General features: G+C 40.8%; 3 protein-coding genes across 4 annotated transcripts; 2 read left to right on the plus strand and 1 right to left on the minus strand.

Moving 5' to 3' along the window:
* Positions 1 to 221: 221 nt before the first annotated feature.
* LOC5519384 (40S ribosomal protein S5) lies at positions 222 to 3,766 on the minus strand. Its single transcript, XM_032364167.2, has 5 exons — positions 3,606 to 3,766; positions 2,888 to 2,974; positions 2,265 to 2,387; positions 749 to 976; positions 222 to 341 (listed from the first exon to the last, which is right to left on the minus strand). Exons 1-5 carry the CDS (start codon positions 3,726 to 3,728, stop codon positions 273 to 275), a joined length of 630 nt encoding a protein of 209 aa, XP_032220058.1. The 5' UTR covers positions 3,729 to 3,766; the 3' UTR covers positions 222 to 272.
* Positions 3,767 to 4,616: 850 nt separating this feature from the next.
* On the plus strand, positions 4,617 to 17,837 carry LOC5519356 (flotillin-1). 2 transcript variants are annotated; one of them, XM_001639195.3, is made up of 14 exons: positions 4,618 to 4,771; positions 4,895 to 4,970; positions 5,506 to 5,596; positions 7,182 to 7,325; positions 7,456 to 7,500; positions 8,064 to 8,138; positions 8,417 to 8,512; positions 8,873 to 8,992; positions 9,815 to 9,934; positions 10,527 to 10,621; positions 11,272 to 11,317; positions 12,247 to 12,384; positions 12,958 to 13,122; positions 16,694 to 17,837. In XM_001639195.3, exons 1-14 carry the CDS (start codon positions 4,723 to 4,725, stop codon positions 16,718 to 16,720), a joined length of 1,287 nt encoding a protein of 428 aa, XP_001639245.1. In that variant the 5' UTR covers positions 4,618 to 4,722; the 3' UTR covers positions 16,721 to 17,837. The 2 variants fall into 2 exon arrangements, with proteins under 2 accessions (XP_032220057.1, XP_001639245.1); XM_032364166.2 differs by having other exon boundaries at positions 4,617 to 4,771; positions 12,958 to 16,756.
* Positions 17,838 to 20,076: 2,239 nt separating this feature from the next.
* On the plus strand, positions 20,077 to 23,600 carry LOC116603132 (netrin-G2). Its single transcript, XM_032364159.2, has 4 exons — positions 20,077 to 20,178; positions 21,452 to 21,699; positions 22,015 to 22,129; positions 22,572 to 23,600. The coding sequence occupies exons 1-4, from the start codon at positions 20,118 to 20,120 to the stop codon at positions 22,727 to 22,729; spliced, it is 582 nt and encodes a 193-aa protein (XP_032220050.1). The 5' UTR covers positions 20,077 to 20,117; the 3' UTR covers positions 22,730 to 23,600.
* Positions 23,601 to 23,745: the final 145 nt, after the last annotated feature.

Raw genomic sequence — 23,745 nt, forward strand, 5'->3', positions numbered from 1 at the left:
ACACTTTTTGGTCATATTTCCCCGTTGTGCCACTTAACAACATTAAGGACACAATCCCCCATCCATAGCAGAAAACCAACAATGTGTGTTCGCTTAAAACAGGTGTAAGTGTCCATTTTCGCTTGCTCATTTTTCAACCGTACGTGGTTTGCAAATGGCCATTTTCATATATCATATAAAGGACAGGAAGGGGGCAAGACAACAAATGGAGACACGTTCTCTTTCAAGTAGCGTTGTTATTTTATTGCTCCATTCAGAGTACAGTAGTACAATTAACGGTTGGACTTGGCAACACGCTCCAACTCGTCCTTCTTCTTGATGGCGTAGGAGTTGGAAGAGCCCTGGAATGGGAGGCAACATGTCAATCAATTGTCAGCCACAACCACTGCGCCATGGTAAGGCAAAATAAAAAAAAAAAACATTTTTAATAACAGCAGGACACAACCACAGCACTATGACAAGGTAAAAACCAAGTAAATAAACAGTAAGCGCCACCCACTGCACCATGGTAAGGAAAAAACATGTAAATCAACAAAACAAGAAGTTTCACAGCCACTGCACTATGTTATATCAACAAACAAAACATGTTGAACAAGAAACCAAACCAAGCGCCGCCCCTGCACACTAGTCTACAATAGCACTAAACCAATACAAGAGAAAAAGTTATCTGCAAATAAAATCACTCTTCCCTTCACACCCATTACAACATATGAGCTGGGTTTCTTTTTTATATCAAATGATGCTTTACTTTGGCCGCATTGATGAGTTCATCAGCTAAGCACTCAGCAATGGACTTGATGTTCCTGAAGGCAGATTCGCGAGCTCCAGTGCACAGCAGCCAGATGGCCTGATTGACACGACGCAGCGGCGACACGTCAACAGCCTGGCGACGGACAGTACCGGCACGGCCAATACGGGTGGAGTCCTCACGGGGTCCACTGTTGATGATGGCATTAACCAGCACTTGCAGAGGGTTCTGAAATGGGTTCATGGTCAATTAATGGAGACAAATATAACATTAGAATAGTGCTTATTTTATGAAGTTCCATTCTTCTTTGACCAAACAAATTTATTTAAAAATGCAATATTATAAGTCTTGATCTGTCTTTAATGCGCTCGCATAAATACAGTATGTAATGTACCAAAAGCCATATGGATGTGTTACCCTTGATGCACTAACACAAACACATGGCACAGGGATTTAAACTTGAGGTTCCGCTATAAATGGGAAAGCTCCTCCCACCCCCAGTCTTGATAATCAGAAGTCTCATATAAAATTGCTTAACTCTGAGCCTCAGTTGTTTGGCCTACGTAGCAAGCATTTCGCAAAGAATGGGGCGAGCGCAAAAAAGAGAAGGGGGAGGGAGAAGAAGGAAGTGCTTGCCAGCACTCAATAACTTTTTGATTCATGCGAAGAGTCTGTAATCATTTTCTGAAAGCAGAATTCAAGGCTTTTGATTGGTGCAGCTTTGCTAATGCTGAGTTGCATTTCGCAGATTCACACTCAGAATTTCTCAAAATAGCATTGCACAAGGATCCACTAAAAAAGCTTTTAACTAAGACAGGGATGTGTTATACAAATAGCTATTGGGTGGAGAGAATTCGTTAGAAGTTTTGTTGATTGGTCCTATCAAGGATATATTCCAACTTGAGGCGATATTTTCGCCTGTTAGTCATTCGCACCATCAAGGTGGAATTGTGACGTTTGAGTTGGATTGGAACTTATTTAAAGCTTGCAGTTTGGCTCTTTCCTTGTCTATTTTGAATTAAAATTATTCTCCCACTGTGATGAAAACGCTTGTATTCTAGAGCACACACAGGTGGTATAGCGTTTTCTTACTATAAATAGAAACAATTTAGGTAGAGTCTAAGGAATGATATTTAATTTGGTTTAGAAAATGAAATTTGAATTAAGTGTTAAAACCAATTGTCCTGACAAGTTGACTCATAGACAGCTGATTGATAACTGATTGTTCTTGAGCCCGGGGGTGGAAGAAGCTTTCCCCCTTTATAGTGGAACCTCATGTTTAAGATGAGCTTTATGGATTTAGTAGGATTAGAATGTTGTGTCTTACAGTTTTGATATCAATTTGGAAATCTATATGAGTGAGTTTTTCAAAAGCTCAAATTACAAAAGCGGTTTTTTGAGTGCAATTTAAGCTTTTGTAAAACTCATGTGTCTTATAAACAGGTAAATAACGTAGTGAAGGTACATTACCCTATCATCAGGGTGAATCATGTCAAAGTACATAGGTTTTACTGACCTCTCCTGTGAGAAGGTGGATGATCTCAAAGGAGTGCTTGATGATTCTGACTGTCATCAGTTTCTTGCCATTGTTACGTCCATGCATCATCATGGAGTTGGTTATACGCTCAACAATGGGGCACTGCACAGATGGAATAAGAACTCATTAGAACAAGGAGAAAGGAGTGAGTGATATGCTAAACAATGGGGCACTGCACAGATGGAATAAGAACTCATTAGAACAAGGAGAAAGGAGTGAGTGATATGCTAAACAATGGGGCACTGCACAGATGGAATAAAACTCATTAGAACAAGGGGAAGAAACTTGTGTAACAATATGGGTAGCAGAATTTTAAATATTACATATGTACTCCTGAAATGACAAAACCCCATCTCTGAAACATTTAACACAAGAATCTCTAAATCATTTTTGTGTCTAAAATCTTGTGCCTCGAGAAAAATGATGAACTTTGGGGTAATTGAGTTTTTTTTTTACTATGATTATGGCAGGGCAATTGATTACAGAGGTCATACCTACACATCTTTTTAAAAGCGATACTGTAATTGTGATGTGACAGTACCATGGGCATAGTAGCACAGGCTTGGTAGCATGGGTTGTGAACAAGCGTATCAAGAAAATACCTGGGCTTTCCTGAACCTCTTGGCGGCATAACGTCCTGCTGTGTGGGGCAGATAGGTGGAGTACTTCTCCTTGACTGCAATGTAATCCTAAGGAATTCACAAATACCAGTCATGTCTAATTAAACTTGTTATTATAATTCCTCACTCTCACCAAGAATACAAATTTAAGAAAATGTTTTCTCTGTACACAGAACTTGGCCTACAGCAAAGTACACACAATCCTAGACATGCATACATACATACCACAGAGCCTATTTAATCTACTACTTTACTACGAAACTGTTTGCATAAGCATATGTTTATAGCACCCAACAATTAATAAGGGCGATTAACCTTTAAAGTAAACTTTCTTACAGTAAACCTACTTGTAGATAAACAGAATTTTGAATTGTAAACAATAATTAAGAAGTGGTTGATCGACATTCTTAGTAAGTCTATATTCAAGTTTTAAAGCTGCAATGTCACCAGTTTACTTTGTCACTACTTACTCTTGTGTGATTGCTGGTGTAAGCTATGGAAACCCAACTACAGTTTAACCACTATACAACAATATGGCAAGGTATGGAAAAAATGGCAATGTAATATCGAGATTTCATTAAATATTGTTATAGCAAGAGTATTGTTAAATCAAGTATCACAATGTTGAGAATCCGCTGTTCTACCCCAAATATTGTAATAGGGGTGGGTGGGGGGGGGGGGGGGGGGGGGCTGAACGTACTGTCAAGCTGATGTCGCTGACTTGGACATCCTCAGTGCTCCACTTGCCGAAGAGTTTGATGTCTGGCACCTCAGGTGCTACAACAGCTGCGGCATCATCATCAACTACCCAGTCGTCAGCCATAATGTATACAAGGCTGAATATAAAATGTGGGTGAGTTAGGTATGTGAAAACCAGATATTCCAGACTGTCATAGCTCCCCCATATATGAAGCAATGTCTCAATAAGAAAATGCAATGCCACATCATTATGAAAACATGGTATAGTATAGGTCCAAATAAGGGCAGAATCAAAGGAATAGCAGTCAAACCATCAGTGGAAGGACAGTTAATAATATTATACAGTAATAGCCTCTAGCTTTTATCAGATGTATGCTTACTGTATCATGGCAACGTTCTCAATATTTGATTGTTTTTACAAGTTATATGCATAGTATTTTATTGCTGGTGAGGTAAATTAATCAAACTTTTCTTCAAGACATGACGAGATTGTGCAGTGCACATGTTTCCATGCCTTACAGAAGTCAGTCTATTTTGTGGTAATGTCACAGGACTGTTACGGGATTGAGGCATTATATAATTCCACAGTATTTGGTGGATAATTACCATCACGAATCACTAGGGCATCGACAAGTGACATTGTAGATTTATAGATCGAAAACATAGCCAATTCCTTTTCCTAAATTTCGAAGTTTTTACCTTCGAATCTTACCCCAAAATCAAAGCAAATAATGTCATTTTATGAAGCAGAGGCTAACATGTATATCAAATGATTATTCCTGTTTAGGAGTTTAGCGTTTAAACGAAAATATAAGGGTTTTATTGAGGGGAAACAACGTTATTTCTGTGTGATATAAAATGGCGGCCATCTTACCTCGAGCCGTACGTGTAAGAGAAAGAAGCCTCGGCACGTGGGACTCATATGCGGGGTGGACCCGAACACCACGAAACCCCTGAACATTTCTCAACGTAAACTCATCGACTGGGACGAATTGTTATCGACTGACAATGGGTGTGCCGGAGTTTTTGACGGATCACGTGATCTCTGTTGTGCTCGCCGTAGTCGTAAAGTGTGTAGAACAAGACTTGAAAACTCTGTTCTTGTTTTCGTTCTAGAAATGGTGTTTTTCAATACATGTGGGCCCAATGAGGCCATGGTGGTTTCAGGTGAGCAATACATTCTTCAAACATCTATATTTTGTGTATTAGTGTCGCGAAATAGTGTGTTTTGGTCCATTATTCCTACTCCGACCTTTCATGCTAAACGGCATCTTTGACTTCGTTGTACAGGTTGTTTTCACGCGAGGCCAGCGCTAGTTTCCGGTGGACGGATATTTGTGTGGCCGGTCTTTCAGAAGCTGCAAAGGTAGAAACCTTAAACTGTGACCCTGGTGTAGATTGTAAAAGTTTTAATCGCGTTACGATTGAATGATTTGTGTTCCCATATCTACTTGTACACGGCATGCATGCAAACACCCCCCTTTCAACGATTTCTTTCTTCCGCATTGAAATCTGGTTTTGAAAACTGGAGCGACAGCTGCGTTGGAGCAAAAGCCTGATTTTTAGTCCTAAAATCTAGTTTACTAGTCATCTCTCTAAAGCTTTCGGCGTTGTTCATTGAAGCAATAAGACATGACGCTTCATTTTATTCATTCTTCCCGAGTTGCAACCCACTCTTAAATATTAGTTAAAACTTTATGTCACATAATGACTTATAAGCTTATGGATTATAACTATCACCATGAACCCGACTTATTTCTTATTGATGATTTTTAATCGATTTTCACATTGTTCTTGACACACAATTTGATTGAGTCTTTGATCAAGATGCTGCATCCAAGTATGACGTAATGCTTTGTTTATAGAACTTTTGCAAACCATTGTTACCATTTTGTTTATAGGATCTCGTTAAATACCATGACACTTAACGTTGAGTCCCCAAGAGTGTACACAAGACATGGCGTCCCTATTTCAGTCACTGGTATTGCACAGGTATGCAAAGTATTTTTTCTTAACACATTGACCCCTCAACCGGCCTGTACCGGCTTTGGGAAGTACCCACAACCCAAAAAATTTATAAATTCAAAATAAACACAACAAGATGAAGATACTCAGGCATCAGTCTAAGGGATAAATGGTCTTGCAGATATGCATCCAACCAAGGTGTTGGCATCTACTCTTAAGCCAAATAATAGCACAGGTTCTTTGACAAATCTCAAATCGAACAAGGAGAGAAAAGCAGAATCACCCCTCTCAATAAAACGCTCAAAATACCACACAAGGGAGAGAGATCAGCAAACACAGCTCAAGACACAAATAGATACCTTTATTCTGATCCTCCAGGTACATTTCCTTGGCCTCAAAACACAATGTCCATTCCTTGAAGGATTGTACAACCACGAAAATATCTTTACGTATTGCAAAACATTCTGGGAGATCCAGGGGAAAATTCACGAGGGGAGGGCCAGTCAACACTCCTCTCCCCAAAGTCAGATGGTTTTTTATAAGTCTTTTCAACCCGAAGCCAAACGAATCAATTCCAGGTCATACAGACCCAGAATAGCAGTGTAAACAATTTTGGAATCAATTTGGTTTCAGAAAAGACAGCATTTAGGAGAGCTGTGGTGATTCATTAGAAAATTATTTTCTCATCCGGGCAAAGCCAAACAAAAAAAAATCATCATGAATCCACCTTTGCTTGCAAATATCCATAAACAAAGCACTCAATTATGCCCCAAAAGACTTCATGATGTCCTGAGACACTCTCCTAATATGCTCATAGCTGTATTTTTGATGAAAAATACAAGCAACCATCAACTTGTGCTGGCTTCAGCACAACGACGAGGGATTAAAAGTGGGGACCGCAAAGCACTGTTGGAAAGCTTGGATACCGCTGATTAGGTGCAGCTGTGTTTGACTTTGACGGGCTGTATAAAACTCAGAATAGGGGGAGAGGTATCTGTTTTCAGTCTGTTTTTTGTAAATTCAGCTCCAAAAAAGCCAGGAGTCAATGGGTTAACTTATTTTATTTTTATGGCTTCCATCAATCGAAATAAAGGTAATTTTTCATGATCATGATTTTTTTGTGAATTGTGAAAGGAGTGATTGTGATTGCTGTCATCACCGTAATTACTAAATGGCAAAATTTGATAATCGTGAATCATGATCTATGCTATGGAAATCTGTGAATTGTGATTTTTGGTTAGGGATTGTTTCCTGGCGTACACTAGTTTATCATTAAGTGTGATTATTGATTTTTGAAACTCATTAATGTGCAGTCTCCGCCCCCTTACCTCCCCTGTCCTTCACAACAACTATAAACAAGGAGCGATGAAGCAGCATGTTAAGGATAAAAGATGAAATCACACCAATTATCTATGTTCTGGTAAAGGCCAATTTGAATCAACTAATAAAGATATAGAGTTTGAACACAAAGCGTGACATTTCAAGATAGGCTTTTACTGTATCTTTGTACAAAAATTACTTATCCCATGCTACATATAGACTACTTTAAAGATCAGTTTGCTATGATTGGTAGGGAATGCTGGTTTCAATGGTTTTCTCTTCAAAATTTCAGGTCAAAATTCAAGGACAGAACCAAGAAATGTTGCATGCGGCATGTCAGCAATTCTTGGGAAAATCTGCGGAGCAGACTCGACATATTGCACTGGAGACACTTGAAGGTCATCAGCGTGCTATCATGGGCACCATGACAGTTGAGGTGGGTGATAGGTCATGTTTAGCACCGTGAACTAGCTGAAACTACGTTTTAGTACTGGAACTACCAAACATATTTCTGCATGTCATGCTCATTTACTGCTTTTTAACAAATATTTGCAATTTGTAAATAGGAAATTTACAGAGACAGGAAAAAGTTCTCCAAAAGTGTGTTTGAGGTACTGTACATACTGTGATACATAACTATTGCAAGTGTAAACCCATTTCAAATAAGGTTGCACTCTGTGAATCTGTGTATCGTAACCTGCAGTGCTTTATGGGTATCAAGTAAATAAGCAAATAAGTGTAAATAAAATACAAATACTGGTTTAAAAAGCTGTAGAATTCTTATTTACATTCTTGCGATCATTCACATGGCTTTCATATTCAAGGATTCACCCATTTTTACGATGCCCATGAACCACCGCGGGTTACAACATGGGGTTTTGGTCGCAACCTTTTTTGAAATAGGTTTATATCTCCGTCTTATTAAAGCTTACTGTAGTTTCTCGGATTTTGTGTAAGAGACAAGCATAAACCTGTGGTCCAACCTTCTAACATTTCTCTTTGAAAAGGGATGTTGCATGTTTGTAAAAGAAGAGTGTTGCTCTCAGTGTCACCCCTAGCTACAGTACTTTTATCTGAACCCAGATGGCAAAGAGCAATTGGATGTGCTTCCATTTGTATCCATTTTAATTATTTATCAGTTTTGTTTGACGCTTTATAAATACATCCCTTTCAGGTCGCTTCATCTGATCTTGTCAATATGGGTATCAGTATTGTCAGTTACACAATCAAAGATATCCGTGATGAAGAGGTAAAACATGCAGTGTGCTAATAACATTTATGCTCCCTTTACTTGCAATTCCATATGAAATGTATCTCCAGCTATCTGCTTTATTGAATAATGTCTTAATCATCATGTTTTGCAATCAAAGGAGCTTCAGTTGCAGATGTTCGCTAGTTCACAACTGCATTATATTCTCTGGTCACATTGATCACAAATTTAGCTGTTTAGTTGCTAATTTTGGGCCCTTCTAGTGTGTGCCATACTGGTATTGTATGATAGATTATTAAGATTTTATACTTGTGTAGGGGTACCTACATGCCCTTGGTATGTCCAGAACAGCCCAGGTCAAGCGAGATGCCAGGATTGGTGAGGCAGAAGCCAAGAGAGACTCTGGAATCAAGGTGGGCATCCTTATTCTGCAACACATAATCACTACAGCATGTCTAACCTGTCATTTCATATACAGTACATCTTATACATTCACCCGTAGTATTTCTATGAGCATTTGATTGACATGCAGGTAACTTCCCCTAAACTTCTGTACTGTATGTGCATATAAGTCAAAGAAAGATCACAAAGTATACTAATTTTATTTATTTCTCTGATATTTTTATTTTGTGAATAATGTGATAAAAAGTTTTTCATAATGTGTTCTGATGCATTATACAGTACACATACATAAATATGATGTAAAGTACAAGGGTCACTTGTTCAACATGTACTAGATAGTGATAATGTACAGTACCATTTAATGAATGCAGGAAGCCATTGCTGAGGAAGCACGTCTGAAGGCCAAGTATGAGAATGACACACAGATAGCAAAAGCAAAGAGGGACTTTGAGCTCAAGAAAGCAGGCTATGACATTGAAGTTCAAACCAAGGTATTGTAAATTTTGAGTTTTCTCTAATTTAATTATAAACAAGTGAAATTAGCTCATGCTTTATTATGCCCCTTTAGCCCAAATGCTTCCCTCAAAACATGAATGCTTACACAATAGTTGACTTTGTTAGCACTTGTACAATTTGTATTCTGGCAAATCTGCATTGTGAGATAAGATCTCAGAACAGATCACCAAGGATAAGTGAGGATGACAGACAGTTGATTTCAAGCAAGGAACAGATACCAACAGTAGATAAGAGAAAAAGATCTTCTAAATGTGGAGATGCTGTTGCTCCTTAAGAAATATTAGCTGCTGGCGATATTCTGCAGAATGCTTGATGCCTTACTTGCTTTTAATGATGATCATTACCCTAGAATTGTTTAAATACAGTAATTGTTACAGTAAACTCTTGGTCTGATAAGTTGGGGTTAAACACCGGAGGTCGCCTGACCTTGCGCTACATGAACCATGGACAACCAGGCCACATCTCCCACCCCACCCCCCCCCCCCCCCCCCCGGGAAGTACCTGTCAAACTGATAAGGGACTGGTTGATTGTTATTCGGAGCAGAGTCTAGACTCAAGACTGAGCTTGAATATATTCAACCACATATTATTGCTTTTCAGAATGCCACTTCCCAAATGGCCTGACCTTGCGCTACATGAACCATGGACAACCAGGCCACATCTCCCACCCCCCCCCCCCCTGCCCCCCCTGGGAAGTACCTGTCAAACTGATAAGGGGCTGGTCGATTGTTATTCGGAGCAGAGTCTAGACTCAGACTGAGCTTGAATATATTCAACCACATATTATTGCTTTTCAGAATGCCACTTCCCAAATGGCTTACAACCTCCAGGCTGCCGTCACCAAGCAGAAGATCAAGGAGGAGGAAATGCAGATTAAAGTTGTTGAGAGGGGCCAGCAGATCAAAGTCCAGGAGCAGGTATTGAACATGTAGGGAGAACAATCTTACAAAACACCAAGCACTTCTGTTTTGGTACCAAAATAATTCAATATAATACAACCAATATGTGCTGGTACTGTTGTTACTCAAACAAGCACATTAAGCATGCTTTGTGAGTTGGCTTACTACTTAATAAAATCATGCAAAGTGCATGCTCTTTTTCCACTGTGGGAACAATAGCAGAGATGTAAACTCACAAAATTTTGCATCTTATCACAAGCCTACTTTTTGTTAGAATGTTCATACATCCTCTGTATTCACCCGCATTGGTTTTTTATCTTCACATATTTACTGTATTTCCACCGATTTCACAAGATTTCTGTTGGGCTGCGGCTATGTAATAGATACCAATGTGGTGGAGCCATGGGAATCTAGAGCCCTGTGCAATGTTTTGTTTGATGACACAAAAATAACATGTACATTCAACACAATTATTTGATAAAAATGTTTTCCTTTTTTTTTTTGGGGGGGGGGGGAATTGTCATGGAAGCCAAGGAGTGCCATGTTTTGTCAGTGGCTAAACACACAAACATGTAGATCAAGTTCACAAGTTACGGTATGATGATTTCAGGAAATTGCTCGCCGTGAGCGTGAGTTGGAAGCTACTGTACGGCAGCCAGCTGAAGCTGAGAAATACAGGTTGGAAAAGCTAGCCGAAGCAAATAGGTGAGTGATGTTTATTTGGTAATAAGGACTGCCGTATTTCCCTGGCATATAATGCGCATCCGCGTATAATCAGCACCCCAATTTTCAAGGCCTTTTCCAAAAAAAAAAACGAAAATCTGTGTATAATACGCACCCTTATAGAATAAACAAGGAAATGAGAAACAACCAAAAAAGAAACAGGAGTACATGTATCAAGATGAGCCAAATTTTCCGATTCGCAATCACGATCATTTTATTTATACATAAGTATGGTAAAGGCTTTTCTACATCTCAAATAAAGGTGATAATCACTTTGAACTTGTTAGGCATAAGCAGCTCATATTAGCACAACTGCAAAGCTGTTATTCTCATTGCTGCACATTTTTATTTTACATGGAACATCGAAAAGAGAGCTTGCGTTCGTTCACTGCAATGACCGTCGGTTTGGACGAGGTACAAAGAGACTGGGTCGAGTAAATTTCGACATGGCCGACAAGAAAATCGCGTAGGAAGCATAAATAATTGCTGTTTACCTGGCGAGTTTTTGGGCTTAATTTTTTACAAAACACATGATGAGGAAATTAAAGATACTGTAAATTTTTAAAAATGAACCAGGTTATCATTACCATTCATGAGGATGTACATACTCTCTTACATATTTTATCTTACAGGAACCGTGTTATTTTGGAGGCTGAAGCACAATCTGAGGCTATAAAGGTAGAGGGTACTATCCTATTCACTAATCTACCTACCCAGTACACACAGTACTACACTGGGTTGATCTACTTTTTTCTTTATACTGCAACAGATTGCTGTGTTCCTTGTTGAATGCAGCTAATCTTGTTTCACTTCTTTATTTAAGTCTCTGCTTTGAAAAAGAGTGGTGTGCATGGAAAGATGTCCTTATCTATTCAATCAAGTGAAGATTATCCAAAACAGTTTGCTCATATTATTTCTGCTCATTGTATCGTTGTGGGGGTAATTAAGGCTAAGCAAACACGCCAGTAGTTAAAAAAACAACTGATTTACTTCAGCCGTGCTTTCAACCTCGTGTTCCTACATTCATAGCGCGCGTACCCCAGGGATACCATTACACTCATAATGAGAGCTACAGTATGTACTGTGAATTAACATTTAACATATTTACCCGAGAATAAGACGCACTAGCATATAAGACACACCCAGAATTCTGAGCTCAAAATAGTAAAAAAAAAAAGGCAAAAGTTTAAAACTTGCATGGCGTGTAAATTGAAAAAAAAAAAGGCTATAAAGAATTACTAGAGAGCCTCCTTAAGATTCACTTTCACATGCATTGCGCCTCATCCATAAATATTATCTGATATTTATTTCAGATTTTACAAATTAGAATCTTTGGTGATTATATTTGCCACAGATCAGATCGATCGCATGCTTTGAATGGGCTATTAATAGGTTTTCTTGAAGCTAATTTTTGAAAATAATAACCAGCGAGAGGCCTTAAACATGTCTAAAAGTCTCCCATGGGCCATGCTAAAAGTCCTAGCTGTATGAACATAAGGATTCAATAGGTTTTTTTTTTACAGACCTCTCCCTGATTATGGTGTTTTTTGCATAAGTTGTGGCCCTTTCAGAGCTTTTGATGTCTCCCCTTTTATTTTGTTTCCCAGGTAAAGGGAGATGCAGAGGCATTTGCGATTGAGGCTAAGGCCAAGGCTGAGGCAGAGCAGATGGCCAAGAAGGCAGATGCATGGAAAGAGTACCGCGAGGCTGCCATTGTGGACATGGTCCTTGAAACTATGCCCAAGGTAAGATACAAGTATTGGCAACCATCCTAGACGCTAGTGTAGGTAAGATAAAAGTATTGGCATCCATGCTAGACCCTAGTATAGGTAAGATAAAAGTATTGGCATCCATGCTAGACCCTAGTATTGGTAGGATACAAGTATTGGCATCCAAGCTAGACCCTAGTATAGGTAAGATACAAGTACCAGCATCTGTGCTAGACCCTAGTATAGGTAAGATAAAAGTATTGGCACCCATGCTAGACCCTAGTATAGCCAAGATACAAGTATTGGCATCCATGCTAGACCCTAGTATACAAGTATCATTTGTGAATAGTGACTTCCTAGCTGTAGAGTTTCTTCTGGTGAACATAAAGACAATTTGTACTCAAATTTTATCTCTGAAAGTAGAAATTTCGACACTGAAACCGTGTTCTGACTGTCATGCAATGTGCACTTCTTCAACCTACCTAAAATGCATAGTGCGGCATCGTGTTGTATCATAAATCAAGCTCATACATGTTTAATTACATATAAAGGTAACTTCCCTGGCTACACCCACTGCTTTACTAAACTTGTCATCTTGTGTAACTGTAGATTGCCGCTGAAATCGCTGCACCATTATCACAAGTCAACAAAATCACCATGGTGTCTAACGGCAAGGGTGAAGTTGGTGCTTCCAAGGTGACTGGCGAGATCCTCGACATTGTGGCCAAGCTGCCCAAGGCAGTAGAGGCACTTACAGGAATTGACATCAGTAAGGTAAGGCCTCGGTACATCAAGGGCTCCTAGGGCTGGTGTAATAATGGGGAAATGTCTCTACTAGGGGTGATGTAAAGAGGGGGCAATGCCTCTCCTAGGGGTGATGTAAAGAGGGGGCAATGTCTCTCCTAGGGGTGATGTAAAGATGGGGCAATGTCTCTCCTAGGGTTGATGTAATGAGAGGGCAATGCCTCTCCTAGGAGTGATGTAAAGAGGGTCAATGTCTCTCCTAGGGGTGAAGTAATGAGTGGTAAATGCCTCTTCTAGGGGTGATGTAAAGATGGGGCAATGTCTCTCCTAGGGGTGATGTAATGAGAGGGTAATGTCTCTCCTAGGGTTGATGTAATGAGAGGGCAATGCCTCTCCTTGGGGTGATGTGAAGAGGGGGTAATGTCTCTCCTAGGGGTGATGTAAGGAGGGGGCAATGTCTCTCCTAGTGGTGATGTAAAGAGGGGGCAATGCCTCTCCTAGTGGTGATGTAAGGAGGGTGCAATGTCTCTCCTAGGGGTGATGTAAAGAGGGGGCAATGTCTCTCCTAGGGGTGATGTAAAGAGGGGGCAATGTCTCTCCTAGGGGTGATGTAAAGAGGGATGTAATGTCTCTCCTAGGGGTGACGTAAAGAGGGGCAATGTCTATCCTAGGAGTGATTTAAAGAGGGGGTATTGTCTCTACTAGGGTTGATGTAAAGAGGGATGAAATGTCTCTCCTTGGGGTGATGTAAAGAGGGGCAATGTCTATCCTAGGAGTGATGTAAAGAGGGGGCATTGTCTCTACTAGGGGTGATGTAAAGAGGGGGCAATGTCTCTCCTAGTGGTGATGTAAAGAGGGGCAATGTCTATCCTAGGAGTGATGTAAAGAGGGGGCAATGTCTCTCCTAGGGGTGAAGTAATGAGTGGTAAATGCCTCTTCTAGGGGTGATGTAAAGATGGGGCAATGTCTCTCCTAGGGGTGATGTAATGAGAGGGTAATGTCTCTCCTAGGGTTGATGTAATGAGAGGGCAATGCCTCTCCTTGGGGTGATGTGAAGAGGGGGTAATGTCTCTCCTAGGGGTGATGTAAAGAGGGGGCAATGTCTCTCCTAGTAGTGATGTAAAGAGGGGGCAATGCCTCTCCTAGTGGTGATGTAAGGAGGGTGCAATGTCTCTCCTAGGGGTGATGTAAAGAGGGGGCAATGTCTCTCCTAGGGGTGATGTAAAGAGGGGGCAATGTCTCTCCTAGGGGTGATGTAAAGAGGGATGTAATGCCTCTCCTAGGGGTGATGTAAAGAGGGGGTTAAAGAGGGGGCAATGTCTCTCCTAGGGGTGATGTAAAGAGGGATGTAATGCCTCTCCTAGGGGTGATGTAAAGAGGGGGCAATGTCTCTCCTAGGGGAGATGTAAAGAGGGGGTAATGTCTCTCCTAGGGGTGATGTAAAGAGGGGGCAATGTCTCTCCTAGGGGTGATGTAAAGAGAGGGCAATGCCTCTCCTAGGGGTGATGTAAAGATGGGGCAATGTCTCTCCTAGGGGTGATGTAATGAGAGGGTAATGTCTCTCCTAGGGTTGATGTAATAAGAGGGCAATGCCTCTCCTAGGGGTGATGTAAAGAGGGGGTAATGTCTCTCCTAGGGGTGATGTAAAGAGGGGGCAATGTCTCTCCTAGGGGTGATGTAAAGAGGGGGCAATGTCTCTCCTAGTGGTGATGTAAAGAGGGGGCAATGCCTCTCCTAATGGTGATGTAAAGAGTGGGCAATGTCTCTCCTAGGGGTGATGTAAAGAGGGGGCAATGTCTCTCCTAGGGGTGATGTAAAGAGGGGGCAATGCCTCTCCTAGGGGTGATGTAAAGAGGGTGCAATGTCTCTCCTACGAGTGATGTAAAGAGGGGGTAATGTCTCTCCTAGGGGTGATGTAAAGAGGGGGCAATGTCTCTCGTAGGGGTGATGTAAAGAGGGGGCAATGTCTCTCCTAGGGGTGATGTAAAGAGGGGGCAATGTCTCTCCTAGTGGTGATATAAAGAGGGGGCAATGCCTCTCCTAGTGGTGATGTAAAGAGGGGGCAATGTCTCTCCTAGGGGTGATATAAAGAGGGGGCAATGTCTCTCCTAGTGGTGATGTAAAGAGGGGGCAATGTCTCTCCTAGGGGTGATATAAAGAGGGGGCAATGTCTCTCGTAGGGGTGATGTAAAGAGGGGGCAATGCCTCTCCTAGGGGTGATGTAAAGAGGGGGTATTGTCTCTCCTAGGGTCGATGTAAAGAGGGGGCAATGTCTCTCCTAGGGGTGATGTAAAGAGGGGGCAAGTCTCTCCTAGGGGTGATGTAAAGAGGGGGCAATGCCTCTCCTAGGGGTGATGTAAAGAGGGGGCAATGTCTCTCCTAGGAGTGATGTAAAGAGGGATGTAATGCCTCTCCTAGGGGTGATGTAAAGAGGGGGCAATGTCTCTCCTAGGGGAGATGTAAAGAGGGGGCAATGTCTCTCCTAGGGGTGATGTAATGAGAGGGTAATGTCTCTCCTAGGGTTGATGTAATAAGAGGGCAATGCCTCTCCTAGGGGTGATGTAAAGAGGGGGTAATGTCTCTCCTAGGGGTGATGTAAAGAGGGGGCAATGTCTCTCCTAGGGGTGATGTAAAGAGGGGGCAATGTCTCTCCTAGTGGTGATGTAAAGAGGGGGCAATGCCTCTCCTAATGGTGATGTAAAGAGTGGGCAATGTCTCTCCTAGGGGTGATGTAAAGAGGGGGCAATGTCTCTCCTAGGGGTGATGTAAAGAGGGGGCAATGCCTCTCCTAGGGGTGATGTAAAGAGGGTGCAATGTCTCTCCTACGAGTGATGTAAAGAGGGGGTAATGTCTCTCCTAGGGGTGATTTAAAGAGGGGGCAATGTCTCTCGTAGGGGTGATGTAAAGAGGGGGCAATGTCTCTCCTAGGGGTGTTGTAAAGAGGTTGCAATGTCTCCTAGTGGTGATATAAAGAGGGGGCAATGCCTCTCCTAGTGGTGATGTAAAGAGGGGGCAATGTCTCTCCTAGGGGTGATATAAAGAGGGGGCAATGTCTCTCCTAGTGGTGATGTAAAGAGGGGGCAATGTCTCTCCTAGGGGTGATATAAAGAGGGGGCAATGTCTCTCGTAGGGGTGATGTAAAGAGGGGGCAATGCCTCTCCTAGGGGTGATGTAAAGAGGGGGTATTGTCTCTCCTAGGGTCGATGTAAAGAGGGGGCAATGTCTCTCCTAGGGGTGATGTAAAGAGGGGGCAAGTCTCTCCTAGGGGTGATGTAAAGAGGGGGCAATGCCTCTCCTAGGGGTGATGTAAAGAGGGGGCAATGTCTCTCCTAGGAGTGATGTAAAGATGGGACAATGTCTCTCCTAGAAGTGATGTAATGAGGGGTTATTGTCTCTCCTAGGGGTGATATAAAGAGGGGGCAATGTCTCTCCTAGAGGTGATGTAAAGAGGGTGCAATGTCTATCCTAGGAGTGATGTAAAGAGGGGGCAATGTCTCTCCTAAGGGTGATGTAAAGAGGGTGCAATGTCTTTCCTAGGGGTGATGTAAAAGGATGGTTTCATATGATTAATCATTTTATTATTATTTTTTTACGATTTCAGGCAATGTCGCTGTCTAATCGAGTATGAAAGTGATTCGTATCTACATATCGCGCACTACACCAAGAGTATATATACAGCTTTGCATCAAATGGCTTCCTGTCACAAGAGGCTACTGCCTCGTTGTTTTAACAGGGAAGAAATGTGGAAATTGATCCGGATCAATTGAAGGCTATACACCTATCACCTATTTTATGTAACTTTCAACCAGTGAACCGTGTATATCATATACACCATGTCATAATACTTGCAAGCCTACATGAGCAACACTGCATCAGAATAAACCCCAAGCAACCCAAGTCATTTTTATTTGAACTACCCGAACCATTTTTAAGCTACGTTTTCACCAGACATCACGGTTCGATGGCACAACGCTAAGAGGCGGATCATTTGATGTTTGACGGGGGGGTGGGGGGGGAGGGGGGGAGTGGCTAATTTCTTTAGCCCCCCCTTTTTTTTTCCCCGGTCAGTTTCACAGCTCGATTTTTTTTCCCGAAGGATGTTACGATTTTTTGCTCGATTTTTTAGGAAAGGGTGTGGGGAACCAGCCACTCCCCCGTCAAATGGTCTTTCCCTAACTGAAATAGGCTTATATGCATATCGAATTTGCGGTTTCATACTGACAAAATGTGCACGCACGGCCAGACTTGAAATTAGGTGATTTATCACTGACGAGCAATTGTTCACTTTTTTCCTCTTTATTATACAAAGTATGGTTCTAAAATGAGCATTTGTAATTAAACCCAGTTACCTCTTAACCGCTAAACATATCACAATGCCAGTACATGTTATAGAGACATGATGTTTCAGGTCACCGGGTAGCCGGTTGATCCGGGTTCGAGTTTTGGTCTTCCACTAAAAACCTGTCCTGTCAGGATGTCAGCTTGGATGAGATTTACAATATCTCTATAAGGAAAACCCTAATAACCCGACGTCTTAAACGACGTACAAACCTCATTAGACCAACGTATTATGTATAGCACTTGTAATGAATTTATAAAATGGAAAATACTTGGGAGTTTTACCCGCCTGTAGCATTTATTGGTACTCAACTACTGAATTTTTCCATTAATTACCTTGTTATAACTTAATAAAAATTATCGCTGTTTGTATTATATAAGGCGTGAAATTAAAAGCACAACAAATATAGTGTTGCTATTATTTGCTATACATGATTTTCCCCCAACATTTTCCAACTTTGCGAAATAATAACAAACTGGCTGAATGAGTCTTTGTCCAAGGACGGATCCCGGAGTTCAATAAGGGGGGGGGGGGGGGGGGGGGGGGTAGCGAAAATATCTGAAAAGCCAAATATCTGAAAAACCAAGATCCGACCCTGTATCGATCTCGTTCTACTTACTGTAGCAATTGCTTCAATATCTCGTAGAGCAGTGCAACGGCTTTTACAGGTAATACCCGTAGAAACCTCCACAATTACGAGGAACAGTATCGATTCTCCACATGCAACAGTTTTCGCCATAGCTAAAGCAAACTTGACGAGATACTGCGCCCTGGTCTTCACTAGGTAGAAGACCCCTCATCCAACCGGTTATCATTGTCCCGCAGCGCCCTTGCTGGGTGCATCTGTTAGCCGTGTTACTACCTGCACGGCCACTAAACCGCTACCACGCTGGTCTAAGCTCCCATCTGTCGCATTTGAACAGACGGTACGGAGGAAAGTCCGCAGCGCGGTCAGGAGACTTGAGCTCGTTGTAAGAAGTGCATTCAGTTGAAAGTAATCGTCACCGGCACCATCACCACTATTTTCACCATCGTCATTGTTATCAGCATCGATATCAAAAAAAGTAATCAGCATTATCATCTTCATCAACATCATCACCATCATCATCTTTGTCATCACAAACATTATCACCATCATCATCATCGATAACACCACTACCGCTTTTTGAACAACTTCATCATTTTCTCGAATTGTTTCTAAAAGCTATTCAACCAAGACATTTTTAGTCGAATATCACCAAATACCTGGCCAGCTGGCAGAGTTCGTGTAGTAGAAATTGGGGCAAATGTCGTCGGCAGGGCAATCAATTCAGGTACTGAAAAATAAAACTTTTAGCCTCAGCGAATGTCCGGTTCTATTTAATTGATCTAGATAGCATAAAATAAAAAGCATATGTTTTTATTTCATCACAGAGCTGTAGCAGGCCTCGAAATTTGAGGAGGGGGGGGGCATGATACAGATTAAGCATAAGGAAACACTGAGGGCACAGCCACGCCCCTACTGATTATTTTCTTGTAATTCTTTTTTTAATATTGGGGTATTGAACGTGCCCCCAGTGCCCAACCCTCTGCTAGGGCCCTGCATTAATCGGAGCCTGTCCGAGGGATCATCTTTACTGACATTGCTCACTCACTCGCGCTCACAATCATGAATGCAAAATGGTTAGTAGCATTGCGTGTTTCCCCTGGTTGGTTGGCTATCAAAATAGTTACAATGTAAAGCTTGGTCAAATGGTCAAGCCCCAATAATATAAAAAAATGGAATAGTTTTATCGATTCATGTTGGGTTCTTCATAGCTTCCATTTTATCCATCTTGCCTTCTACATTCTTTGAACAAACTACTACTTCTTAATTTTCTAAAAAAGCACACCTATGTATTATGTTAGATACCTGACTAAAACACTCGCTATGTTGAATCCTATATACCCTGTATACAAATAATTTCTCAGCCGTCCGGACGCCTTTCCAGCAATCATTTGTCGGTTCATCTTCCGCAACGTTTTGTGCGCACGCGCGTCGCTCCAACATTCGCCATATAGCTGATGCCGAAATACCCGTAGCCAGCGGCTTGGACGAGTTTTACGCATGCGTCAATGTTTTTTTTTTTTTTTTTGTGCCAGTCGATATCAGGTCGGAGATTCCGCAGTAGCGGAATCGGAAGCGGTCGCGGCCTGCTAATGTCACTAAAGCAGCCGACTTCTTTAAAGGGCACTATATGGGGAAAATATGAAGAATTATATCATTTGCCATTTCCTGAGAACTGTGAGTGCAGAACCTATATTTCTAAACGATTTAACCAAAAATTTGCCAAACGCGCTTATTTTAATATAAGGAAAGCATAAGTATAAGGCGTGTGTCAATCACTTAAACGTAACTTCCTAGCTATTTGATATGTTTCCGAAGAAGCCAAAAGCCGAGAATTATCTCTTTATTACAAAGAATATTCTTGTTATGTTTACGATACCAAGCTAATAATTTATTACCCAAAAACTTACAGATTATTATTATGTCAAACTCTCCAATGAATTGGGTTTATTGTGTTTCTCCAGGAAAGTGTTTTTGGTTTCTCACAATAGCACCGCTATAATTGTCTCCCTTTTCCAATTAAGTTGTTTTCGGAGCTAGCAGCTGGCGAAACGTTAAGGAGTTTGGAAAGTCAGAAAAGAGGCTCACAGGTGTTGGGGAATGACTACTCTTAAACTTGTTTTCTTTCTTCCTTTAATGGCAAGAATTTGCTACAGTCAAGGTAAAAGAAAACTCTTGATTATTAAATTAAGTATTATTTTTCTATGTAATGGTGTTGTTGAAAAACAAATTTTGAATCTTTCAAATTTCTGGAAAAACAAATATAGAATAAAGCTATAGCTTATAAGCTATACAAAAACTTTCAAAGAGTGTAGGAGTTGCTGTAATAATTTTTTGGATAAGCTATAACTGTTAACTCTTATTAGTAAAGCAGAGTCTCGAATTTCTTTAGTATTTTTGAAAGAGAGCAACAGAAACTTCTGTTTGTGGTTTTTTTTCTGGCCCATATTCGAAATACAGAACTATAGATTTTTCTATTTGTTTAAAATTACACTTATTTATAGTAAGGTTCCATTCTCGTATCATATTACTGTATGCGCAATCTTCCAAATGAGGCACTGGTTAACTTTGAAGCAAAAAATCTATCATATATATTTATTGTCATTATTATCATTTTATAAGGTGTTCTGTGAAGTTCACAGAATATAACACCTTATAAAAACCTCTATAGATTATACTGTTTTATTGTAAAAAAAATCATCCTTTTTCTAGTCCGTTCAAGCAATAAAGGCGAGGATATTATTTATCGCATTGACAGAACACTGAAATACCTTAAATATTGGCTTTTAATTATTACAAAACAAAACGCATTATCCACAAAAGCAGCAACATAGTATTTTATCAGTAGTTATAAGAATTTCTCTCTCGGCGTTTATTATTCAACCAGCAAATAAGGCAGTCTGAAAATATCCGGGTTTCTTATAATGTATATATTTCGCGAAAACCCGGTCTGTTTGGCAAACAAGCACCCGTTGAATTTTTTAAACGTCCGGTCTCCGGGACCAGCGCGACTCGTCAAGGGATAGATTCTTTAGGTTCTATTTCCAGCCGCCGTTAGGCCTCATCGGCCCGTACTGCGGGCTCACAGAAACGGGCTGGAAAGCGAGCCTAAGATTGTTCTGGAGCCATGATAAAAAACAGACTGTTTCTAAACAGTCAGTGCCATTATTCTGTTCTACGGGGCCTGGAAACTAACATTTATTTCTGTCAAGAATCAATCGGCTTTGTTAGTATCTCGCCAGTTTCAAATTCAATATATTTCCTGTTGATGCTCTATCCTATTTCTCTGTGTAGTGTCTGTTGTTGGTTTGATGATTTTTTTTATCCCTTCCGTGTTTGTGCTTATATTTATTGACTTAAATACAACATTAAATATCTCAAACTGCAGATAGCTTATACGTGACGAAAAGCTAATCTGTTCCAATTCTCTTTAGATTACTGTCGCAATCTGCTCGTTTCTCCTCCATTGATTGACCACGCCCTCTTTAATCACACCCTTCAGAATATAACTGACATATCAAAGAAGAACTGTTATATAAAGTGCTATGTGAACCAAGCATGTCGCGCCGTGAACTATAGGAAACGAGCGAATCTTGGGAGCTGTAAACTGCTGTCTGCCAAAGCTGGATCTTATCCCAAAGATTTCCTGAAATTCCCTGGAATTGATTATTACGAAACCCAGGTACAGAATCCATACAAAATCTCAGTTCACACATTGAGAAACAAATTAACTTTTTATCATAATTACAAATAAAACACTCGGTAACTCGAGGTATCCTTTACTGTATTTATTCTACAGCTTGTCAAATATCGCAAAGGATGAGAAATATATATATAGTATATAAGAATATACTATATATATAAGAAATATAAAATCAAATTTCTCGTTTAACTAAATACCTCATACTGTGCCGTACCTTTAAAATGAAACAAAAAAGAGCTTATTTATTGCTTTTCTGCATTTTGACCACCACATTTTTTATTATCGTTTCCGGAGGTTTGCGTTCCAAATCCTTGTCCCTCGGCCAACATGACCTGTATTGAGTTAAGTGGGACTCCAAGATACAGATGTGAGTGTCCACAGGGATACACCGGTGCCGCATGTGAAACAGGTAAAAACAGTATAAAAGGAGTACATCCCGTTGACTATCTATTGACTCATAGAAAACTCGAACTCGTAGTCTAATTGTTAAATATAGAGGGTCGACGTTTTTGAACCAAAATAAAAGGGACCTTAAGCAAGCAAAAACGTAAAAAACGCCCTAGACTTTTGGATTTTCTCGCGTTCCGTTCTCGACGTTCCAACTACGCTTTTATCTACGTGGCTCGCCATCTTTTCACGTCCTTGAAAACGTCGCGAGCGGCTCCCGCACAAATCCGAACGTCCGCAGCGTTCTACGTTTTCGCGTGCTTGAAGTCTCTAAAAATCAACTTAGCGACCGTGATGCAAAGGCAAATTACGCGCTCCCGCTGCTCACATGCACTGAAGCTACCAATCTGCTAATGGACATACGTGAAATATGGCATTCGTTCCTCATGTATTGTTCCCTTTAGGTTATTCCTACGTTGGATGTTTCAAAGACACGATTGCTCGGGCCATCGCGTTACCTTGGATTCATCCATCAACTCTAGAGGAGTGTTTTAAAGAAGTCGCTGTGATGAGTGTTTTGCCTCACAACATTTGCATTGATACACTGTATAGTGTGAGTTAAATTAATGGAAGATGAATAGGATCATAACTAAAATTGGAGGTATCAGTTTACCTCATTATTATGCAAAATGATAGCCATAGCCGCGGCGAGAGAACCACGCAGAAAACGTTCTTCTGTCGGCCGAATAATACTCCTACCTATGATTTATTGCGTTTACTGCATGCTAAAGGAACCCGGACGCCTTGTTGTAAAAACGAATTAGTGCGATCGTGGCGAGAAAATATTTATTTCAAGATTTACGGCCAACGTCACTCAAACTTTCGCTCTCATGTGTGCCCAATCGATCTGAGAAAGTTGGGATTTTCGTTAGGTCCGGACGGTGTCAGCAAAAAAGGAAATACATCGACAGAATCTACAATTGTTTTTCATCATTTTGATGCTTTGAACCAGCGAATACCTCGTGGGTACCCCATGGGTACCCCGCCATTTAGTTTTTGTTTACATTTTCGCAAGTTACATGCTGTATCATGGAATCTCACGTCCAGTACCTGAGAGAGTGTTTGAGGTAACTCGCATACATCAAAGTCGCAGAAGAAAGGTAGCCGACTAAAACAAGCGGGAAGCAGAGTTGTGGTAAACCTTTTTTGTCTTTTCTTTTCGTTTCGGTTTGGGTGCTACAGTAGCCGTTGCGAATAAAAATAATCGATGAAATTGAAAGTGACTGGCCTAGTGAGCACATGAGTAGGAGCTTATTTATATATGGGATATTTTTTCTTGAGATACATGACAAGTGACATTTTCTGCAGTATTCTACAATAGATCATGTACCTATCTTATACCATGCTAGATGGCAACTTTTTTTACGTAAATCCAGTGCATGATGCAAAGTTTGAGTGGATACTGCCAAATAAACAAAGCAATTTCTGCCGTATTCTCTTTGGCTTGGTATAAAGATACATGCCTACATTTAAAGACTTCTGTATGGAAAGGAATCAGAAGTTTAGTGCTTATACATCAAACCCCTGTTATCTTTTCTTTTATAAAGATGAAAAATGTTCATGTAAACTAAGTTGCAC

This window comes from Nematostella vectensis, chromosome 8 (assembly GCF_932526225.1).
Source record: "Nematostella vectensis chromosome 8, jaNemVect1.1, whole genome shotgun sequence".
Classification (NCBI taxonomy): Eukaryota; Metazoa; Cnidaria; class Anthozoa; order Actiniaria; family Edwardsiidae; genus Nematostella; species Nematostella vectensis.

Coding starts and splice junctions, on each gene's coding strand:
- LOC5519384 (XM_032364167.2), bottom strand. CDS start 3,728: ATGGCTGACGACTGGGTAGTTGATGATGATGCCGCAGCTGTTGTAGCA. Junction 977..2,264: donor TCCACCTTCTCACAGGAGAG/GTCAGTAAAACC, acceptor AACCCATTTCAG/AACCCTCTGCAAGTGCTGGT. Junction 342..748: donor AACTCATCAATGCGGCCAAA/GTAAAGCATCAT, acceptor CTCCCATTCCAG/GGCTCTTCCAACTCCTACGC.
- LOC5519356 (XM_032364166.2), top strand. CDS start 4,723: ATGGTGTTTTTCAATACATGTGGGCCCAATGAGGCCATGGTGGTTTCA. Junction 4,971..5,505: donor GTCTTTCAGAAGCTGCAAAG/GTAGAAACCTTA, acceptor TTTTGTTTATAG/GATCTCGTTAAATACCATGA. Junction 9,935..10,526: donor AGATCAAAGTCCAGGAGCAG/GTATTGAACATG, acceptor TGATGATTTCAG/GAAATTGCTCGCCGTGAGCG.
- LOC116603132 (XM_032364159.2), top strand. CDS start 20,118: ATGACTACTCTTAAACTTGTTTTCTTTCTTCCTTTAATGGCAAGAATT. Junction 20,179..21,451: donor AAGAATTTGCTACAGTCAAG/GTAAAAGAAAAC, acceptor AATTCTCTTTAG/ATTACTGTCGCAATCTGCTC. Junction 21,700..22,014: donor TTGATTATTACGAAACCCAG/GTACAGAATCCA, acceptor TCGTTTCCGGAG/GTTTGCGTTCCAAATCCTTG.